This window comes from Micromesistius poutassou, assembly GCF_964030765.1.
Source record: "Micromesistius poutassou genome assembly, chromosome: 5".
In the NCBI taxonomy this organism is placed as follows: domain Eukaryota; kingdom Metazoa; phylum Chordata; class Actinopteri; order Gadiformes; family Gadidae; genus Micromesistius; species Micromesistius poutassou.
The window spans coordinates 5797163-5806028 of NC_140275.1; the positions used below are offsets into that span (position 1 = coordinate 5797163).

The 8866-nt window shown below is 47.8% G+C and overlaps 2 protein-coding genes across 3 annotated transcripts in view; both read right to left on the bottom strand.

The window, feature by feature from the left end:
* Positions 1-45: 45 nt before the first annotated feature.
* tti2 (TELO2 interacting protein 2) lies at positions 46-4973 on the bottom strand. Of its 2 annotated transcripts, none has more exons than XR_014633462.1 (10): positions 4847-4973; positions 3567-4146; positions 2988-3175; positions 2515-2572; positions 2069-2197; positions 1849-1941; positions 1525-1718; positions 950-1093; positions 495-652; positions 46-352 (listed from the first exon to the last, which is right to left on the bottom strand). XR_014633462.1 is itself a non-coding variant. In XM_084467981.1 (10 exons), exons 2-10 carry the CDS (start codon positions 4143-4145, stop codon positions 266-268), a joined length of 1635 nt encoding a protein of 544 aa, XP_084324107.1. In that variant the 5' UTR covers position 4146; positions 4847-4973; the 3' UTR covers positions 46-265. The 2 variants fall into 2 exon arrangements, 1 of the variants encoding a protein (XP_084324107.1); XM_084467981.1 differs by having other exon boundaries at positions 495-657.
* Positions 4974-6544: 1571 nt separating this feature from the next.
* Positions 6545-8866, bottom strand: part of slc18a1 (solute carrier family 18 member A1) — a gene marked incomplete at both ends in the record, with an annotated part of 10405 nt that continues 8083 nt past the window's right edge. The window contains 3 exons of the mRNA XM_084468934.1: positions 6545-6550; positions 6906-7039; positions 7742-7861. Coding sequence (XP_084325060.1) covers positions 6545-6550; positions 6906-7039; positions 7742-7861 — 260 coding nt within the window. The remainder of the gene's footprint in view (positions 6551-6905; positions 7040-7741; positions 7862-8866) is intronic.

Sequence of the window (8866 nt, forward strand, 5' to 3'; positions counted from 1 at the left end):
AAATAAAACACTATTGAATCAATGTGGGCATGTTTATGTATTTATTTGAATGTTGAGCTCTAGGAAGCTAAATACAACGAGAAAGTGATAAAAATTATACTTTAATGTCTGATGATACAAATATTCAAACATCACTGGTTCAATTCTAATGGGTGGAGTCATTACAGTTTGGTGATGTTAATGGGAAAGCCGTGACTTCAGAAGTCACAGGAAATGATTTCCCTCATGTCCAGAGAGGAGCCACGAGGACCAGAGTGGGCCGCTGTCACCTTTCTGTCGCCATGGTGACTGTCTCTAGGCAACGGAGCACAGCAGCACTGGCACAGCTACTGTCTACCAGCTGAATGAGTGACTGAAGGAAGAAAGACAGACGTCACAATGTTTTACTAGATCATGTGCTTTACCCATTCACTTCCCAACTACACCTCACACACCGAAGAAAGCAGTTCAAATATGAGCATAGATTGTACGGCTGTATGGTCTGTCTGTCCTACCTGGACCCTGCCATGTGAACAGTGGTTCAGTAGAGTCAAACAACGAGCCGTCTGATTGGTCAGCTTCTCCTTGACGGATGTAGACAGGAGGCTATCAGATGACACGTCCACCAGCAGCCGCAACAAACACTGCAGGAACAGGCCCACACGGCGCTGGTCTATCCTGAGGAGGAGGAGGGAGGTTAAAGAGAGACGATGTTCAGATAGTCCTGCTTTGTTGGAGCATGTTTTTCAAAACCAGGTGGTTTTCAGTACAATACAAAGCTCTACTTGAAGCAAAGCCACCAACAACTAAACGAGGAATCCGTTTTAATGCGCTTCCTCTTGCTCCCAGCTCTCTCACGACGTCTTAACACCATTAAATTACACCTGCTCCACAGCCGCTCAACATCTGCTGCGTTCACTACGCAGCAGATTCTAAACCTGGGCAGAAGTGAGTGAGTGTGTAATAGTACCGGGGCCAGGCCACAGGGAGCAGTGCCTCCAGGGCGTCCAGGGTGCTGCTCCTGCTGCTCTCCTGCGGGGGGTCGTTCACCTCCAGGTAGCCCAGCAGCACGCGCTCCAGACGCTTCAGGTGTCTGCACGCACACACCCCCAGTCTGCACACACACACACCCACACACACACAGGAAGCCTGGTTACACTAATGGTTATTTTCATAGTCGATCCATCTGATAATTGTTTCTGATTAACTTATTGATCAGACATGACATAAATAATAGAAAATAACAGGTTAACATGATGCAATGTGAGGTCTTAAGGGGAATCAATATTTGCCGTTTAAATGTGTGCACATCGTTACAATATATCATATAGGTGAACAGAAATCAGGACAGACCATAGACAGACAGCAACAGGACAGACCCCAGACAGACAGACATCAGGACAGACCATAGACAGACAGCAACAGGACAGACCCCAGACAGACAGACATCAGGACAGACCATAGACAGACAGACAGACATCAGCAGACCACAGACATCAGGACAGACCATAGACAGACGGACATGGGGACCGAGCGTTAACCGACCTGTGGATGTACTGTGGCAGTGCGTTGGCGTAGATGCGGCGCAGCGCCACCTTGTGCTCCATCTCCATGTTGGTGAGCAGCAGACGCACCACGTCGTCGTGGCGACAGGGCTTCCTGGGGACCTGCTGGGGGCCGGAGATGGAGGGAGGCTTCTCCAGGACGAGCAGCAGGTCCAAGAGGCAGGCCAGAACCAGCTGGAAACAGGACTGTGTGTTTACATCTCCACCTGTGTGTGTGTGTGTGTGTGTGTGTGTGTGTGTGTGTGTGTGTGTGTGTGTGTGTGTGTGTGTGTGTGTGTGTGTGTGTGTGTGTGTGTGTGTGTACCTGTATCTGCGGGCCGTTGGTGGTGTACAGGTGTCTACAGAGGGCCTGGTAGACCACCTCTGCTTGGTTGTACTGACGTAGCTCTGCTGCAGACTGCAGTGGACAGACACACACGTTGAAGGCCATTCATTTGTTATGCAGCGGCCAAGAGAAGACGTACCTTAACCCATCCCAAGACATTAAACACATTGCAGCATGTGTCATGTGTGTGTGTGTGTACCGTCTGTAGAACTATATGATGGAGACAACGGATTCCCAGAATGCAGTTCTCTGGCCTGTAGTGGTCCGACAGGAGGAGGGAGGGGGAGATGACGCGGGGGAGGTGGTGGGAGAGAAAGGGGCGGGTCATCTGGTGACCACAAAAACAAGACAGAAAAACACTTCAGCCATCAGTGAATTACTGAATTCAACTAGCGCACGCACACGCACACACACACACACACACACACATAAAACTACCCATAACCCACTCAACTAATTGCCACTTTCAACACACTCAACTACCCATAACACACTTGTCATAATTGCATTAACTTCCGGTTTGTTGTGTTGCCTAGTTACGGTTGGCTGACTGCGTTTAGAATGGGCTCAGAGTTAACTGGTTAACTTGGTTGTTAATTGGTTCTTACCGAGCCGTAATGTAATGTTTAACGAGGTCCGACTCACCTGAAGAAGAGCCCAGGAGAAGACCAGCTTCACTGCTGCACTCTGATGCAACAGGTCCCTAGAAACACACACACACACACACACACACACACACACACACACACACACACACACACACACACACACACACACACACACACACACACACACACACACACACACACACACACACACACACACACACACACACACACACACACACCTTTTTTTAGTGGAACCACTTTATTAATGGAACCACCACGACAGACTTTTCATTCAATAATGTAAAAGTGATCACCTTTAACTTAACATTGGCAACATTGTCTATTTGAATTGTCGTTTAAAAATATATATATATTTACCATTTATTATTTTTAAATTGTGCGTTGCAATGAAAAAAAGGAGGGTGCACATCCAGCAGTATGTGAGACCAACGGATAACACAAAGTGAGCAGGGCTGGCTGTAAGACGTGTTTAGAGGGGGCAGCACTCACTTTGTCAGGTTGGGCTGCAGGACATCCAGGAGCCCCCCGAACACAGCCCGGCCCCCCGCCCCCCCTGCAGACTCCTCCTCGTCCCCCGTGAGGAGGTGAGGGACGTCCCTGAACCCCCCCGCCGCCACCAGGCCGCTCAGCAGCCGCCCGGCAGACTCTCTGGACCGGGCGTCCGTCCATGGCTGTTCCTGGATCAGCACGCACGCGCACACACACACACACACACACACACACACACACACACACACACACACACACACACACACACACACACACACACACACACACACACACACACACACACACACACACACACACACACACACGTCAATGATAAAGATATCCATCGGCTGTACCATACTGTCCATATTGACACACAGTGTGTATACACACTGGTATATACACAGACACACTGGTATACACACTGGTGTATTCACACTGGTGTATTCACACTGGTATATACACACTGGTGTATACACACTGGTATATTCACACTGGTATATTCACACTGGTGTATTCACACTGGTGTATACACACTGGTGTATACACAGTGCTGCGGTCCTGTACCATTCTGCATACCTGCAAGTGGGTCACAGCAAACACACAACACAGAGGGGCCACAGCCGCTAAGAGGAGGGCTCTGGCCCCTCCACTGGTGGGCGGGGCCTCGTCCCCCAGGTCCTGCCCCGCCTCCTCTCCCCCGTCGGGCCCCAGGCGTCTCAGCAGGCCGCAGAGGGCCGAGCAGACCAGCGCGGCCCCGGCCGGGACGTCCCGGCAGAGGCCAGCGGGCAGCAGGCCGCTGTCCGCCTCGCATGCGGGCAGAGAGGCACAGCGAGTGAGGGCCTGGACCACGCCCACGTAGGCCCCCGCCAGCGCCGCCCGCCGCGCGCACGCAGGCGCGCCGTTGGTCGGATCGCTGTCATCAGGGGACGTCAGCCAATGGGAGTCAGCGATCTTGAATAACTGTTCCGCCTGGCCAATGGCAGATGCTTTCTCCGAGTCGCAGTCGTCCCTCTGAGCGAGTCCACTCAGATTGTCCTGCAGCTGACGGAGCACCTCTGTGATTGGTGGAAAGGGCTGACTGCCGTCAGGGAGACGGGAGGGGCGGGCTGACGAGGGCGAGAGGCGCAGGCGACCGAGAAGCGATGACAGGTCCATGCTGAAATACACACAGAGACATAGATAAGATGTATGGTCTGCACAAACTCAGAAACAAACACATACACACATACGAGTAACAAATGACAAACCAGATAAACAATATGCGTACAATCACAAACAGAATACACAACCTTACACCCCAAACTCACACACACACAAAGATTGATTCATACATAATGGGTTGGAAGCTGTCAGACATCTATAATAATATAATAATGATAGTATAATCATCACATATACAGGGCTGCCAACTTTTGGGTTTTCGCTGGCGTGAGATTCTGTAGAATCTTGTAATGCATACCTTATAGCAGGGTCCGCGGGTGTAAATGTTGGCTGTGGGGGAGTGGGGGCGGGGGGGGCGATCGGGATTGTTGGCGGGGAACGGGGGACGGACACGTGTTTTGTTTATTTTTGCCGTGAGAAAGTGGATGTGTGGCATGTGAGCGTGTGTAAGCAGGCAAAAACGTGTGTCACACGGTGAAACCGTGAGAGTTGGCAGCTCTGCATATATATAATTCGTTTCTTGGCAACATTCAGGTACTCTCCGGTAACTATGTTTTCATCATTACACTGCAAAATCTCTCAATAATAAGGACATTCATTAAAACATTTCTGCCGGTCTGATTCAACTATGTTCTTCAAGGCTGTAATAACTGAAGCTCGTTCTGGAATAAAAAACATGATTACAGTTTAATTACCTCTTATCTTTTTATTTTCAATACAAATGTCGGCGTCATTTGTAGTGATAATTGTTAGGATGAAAAGACTCGCCCTCCGCACTGATGGTTCATGGTGCTGCGCAACGCAAAGTGGAGTGCAGCGTCGGTCACTTTACGGAGGCGGACGACGTTCGTCTCCATATGTGTCCCGTGAAACGTCCAAGTTAAAGGTTCCTACCAAGTTAATTTAAAAATGCAAATATGCTCATTAGTCTATTGATTAATATATTTTTGTGATTTCCTAAGATTTTCCCAAAGAAAAAAAATGTCTTTGCCTAGAAATGGCTAAACTCACCCATTCCCCCACCTATTGGAGCTGTATTTCCTATTATTATGTATTATTGACACAATAATACAATGACATACCAATTATTTATTTAATGATGTGGATTGTATGTGAAACACAATGTGTAAAACTGCCTGACAACATATTCTAGACAGGAAATGAAAGAGCAGATGCTACAGCATGCATACACTCACAGACACAATTATGCACTCACCCTCAAACACTTAGCACTCATACACACTTAAACATATAGACACAGACCAATGCACACAGACAGAAACACGCATGCTCACACAGTAGTGCACACTCTGCTATCTATATGAACTGTTTTATTGGTTAACAGCTGTGACGTCATCGCCCAGAGGAGGTGAATGAAACACTGAATCAACAGGTTGAATAAACACTTTAATACACAGGAAGGACTGAAGCGATAATTGCGTTCAATTATCATAAAGTTGACAAACAGACAATAGGTCATACACTTTAATACAAGTTTTTTTTATGATCTCATAATGCAGACAGTAATACATGTGGATTTATGAAGGTTACATTGGTTTTAATGAAGCGGTTTTAATGAAGTGGTCCTGTTTTAACTGCAGACGGGCAGTTGCTAGTTGTGAGTATGAATGACGCAGGGTCTGGGTGTGGATTCATTCAGGAGAGGAACAAGTCAATCATAAGGAGTGACTAATGAGGCTAATAATGTATAGAAATGTACTGATATATACAACAGCATCAATTCAGTGAGACATGACAATGTAACAGAGATAATGCAAGAGAGTGAGACAGTAACGTGTGTGTGTGTGTGTGTGTGTGTGTGTGTGTGTGTGTGTGTGTGTGTGTGTGTGTGTGTGTGTGTGTGTGTGTGTGTGTGTGTGTGTGTGTGTGTGGTCACTCTTCTTCATCCATCATAGGAAGATTTGGACTCCCCTCTGTGCTGTAACACACTCTGTCCATCGGACACTCCTGCTGCATTATACACTGGAACACACACACACACACACACACACACACACACACACACACACACACACACACACACACACACACAGACTGTTCAAACATTTGATCTTTGACACATTGCCCGACCCCATGAACTGCCTGTTTTCCTTGTGTCTCATTTGTTGAATTTGAGTAATGTGTGTAACTGTTGATGACTCAATGTGTCCCCCTGTGTTCCTCATCCATTTAGTTCCCTCGTTGGGCCCCTCTGTGTCAGTCATGGGTGTTTCTGCGTTGCTGTTCTGAATGTTGTAATAACCTGGTACCTGCTCCTGAGGGGAGTCTCCCCGCTTGATTGGCTATACCCTTTGCTTCAAGACCTGACACTTGGATGCAACCAATCACAGTCCAGTTGGATGTTGATCTCTGGAACCGGTGGCCGAGGCGCCTCATCTCTGAGACAAGGACAATGTCTCCCGCCCAAAACACCTGGCCCTACAAGACTGTTGTTATCCCGGGCCACTGGGCCAATGCTTTCTTTTGTGTGAATGGAGGAACATTTCAGAAGTACGTGGAATGTATCTGGAATCTTCGGTTCTCATCTCAATGATCGTATCGGTATTAGAATCGGCACGCACGCACGCACGCACGCACGCACGCACGCACGCACGCACGCACGCACACACACACACACACACACACACACACACACACACACACACACACACACACACACACACGCACGCACACACACACACACACACACACACACACACACACACACACACACACACACACAGGTCTTCTCACCAGTTTCTCCTCTCTGACGGCGGGGTTGCGCAGCAGGCAGCACAGCGGTGCGTAGAGGATGTTGACCACGCCGATCACCACCATCAGAGCAGGAAACCCGATCGCCTGCACCACAGCGCCCGCCGTGGACGGGCCTGGGACAGCAGAGACGTCTTGTTACGGTGTGTGTGTGTGTGTGGGGGGGGGGCACCACCACAATGAGGTCTGAGATGGAAATATACAAATCTGATTCCACATGTACACTAATTACTATCCATAAAGCACTTAACACATAAAGCACTTAACATATTTTAAAGAACTTGAACTTGAACTAGTTCAGATTTTGTGACATTTTGAATTGATGCTTAGGTCCAGATGACATGTTTATTAAATAGAGTTACTGCCTTAGTTGTGATGAATGAAACAGGTGTACAAATAATATCCACAGCAATTGTAGTGGATTGTAGTGATGGAGAGGATTAATTTAAAAGATAAGCACAGAATACAGTTTATCTTCAGTTTCTAAAAAAAACTGTTAATGAACTAGTTCAAAACTGAATTAATTCACTACGTGAATTTATTCATTTTCTTTTGTATGAACTGAACTTTGAACTAGTTCATGTGAAGTGTGAACTTGCACAACACTGCGTACAAGTCTCTTGTACGTACTGGGTTCTGGGCGCATGTTTATACCGCAAGTACAGAAGTGTGTTCACTATGGTGATCCCCAGGGGATGAGGGTCTAACCAAGTAAACCCATTGGAGTGTGTGTGTGTGTGTGTGTGTGTGTGTGTGTGTGTGTGTGTGTGTGTGTGTGTGTGTGTGTGTGTGTGTGTGTGTGTGTGTGTGTATATTACCAATGGCATAGCCCATACATAAGGCCACGTCAGCGATGGCGTAGACACTGCCGTAAACCGATGCATGGCGAATGTCCACCAGGTATCCCATAATAGCCATCATAGAGGAATCCACCATGCCTACAATGCACACATACATTCATACATACACACCAGTGGAGGCATCTCCAGTGAGGAGAGGGAGGAAGATCCTCCTTAACATTGTTGAGGATAAAAAGTGTAGATTGCCCAGACTATTGTAATGAATTAATGCCCTTAAATACTACTTTAGTATTTTTAATGCCTTTAACTACTTTAATGCCTTTGTATAATGTTTGTTTCCCTGCGTAAAGGGATATTAGCACCCCCTATCGCCTATTGAATATTACTTCGGAGAGGACGTTCCTCCCTCAGCCTCCATTGACTCCCATTAATTTCTCGGGAACTACTGGCGGCCGGTGGATAACATGGGGGTCAATGGGAGAGAGGAGGAAAGTCCTCCTCTGAGTGGGTGGGACTAGTGATGGCCCGTTCGCAAATGAATCAGTTCGAACGAACGACTATTTAACATGAACGAACCGACCTGATTCCCCGTTTCAGTTCGTCAGAACGAGGGAGGAGTTGAGTCTGACTGACTCAGTGACTGAGAACCATGATTCACCGCTACCGGAAATGCGAACAAACAAACGAACGAACGAACGACTCTTCTTGCAATGAACTGACCGACGCAAACTGATTCATTCACAAACAAATCATGAAATCCACCACTAGGTGGGACTAGCTAAGGGATCTGAATCACGTCAACGTCTATTCACGAATAGGCTGGAGCCCTGGCTGCACTATGAACCAATAAGCAGGAGCCCTGGCTGTGGAGCAGCCTGGAGGGAGGGTTTATCCCCTCAAGTCTCTAGGCTACGAGAACCAACAAACCTGCTCGTATGTTTCATTTCCACCGAGCACAGTGCGCTACTGTTCGTTGCAGTACAGTGCGGCTCTATTCGCTTATATTGCCGTTTCCACCGAGCGGTGTGGTTCGGTTCGCTTATATTGGCGTTTCCACTGCCAAAAGTCTGCCAAAATAAACGCGCTGAGTCTACCTATTTTCGGTACTCCACCGTTGGGTTACCAAGCCGTCTGAAAGGGTGG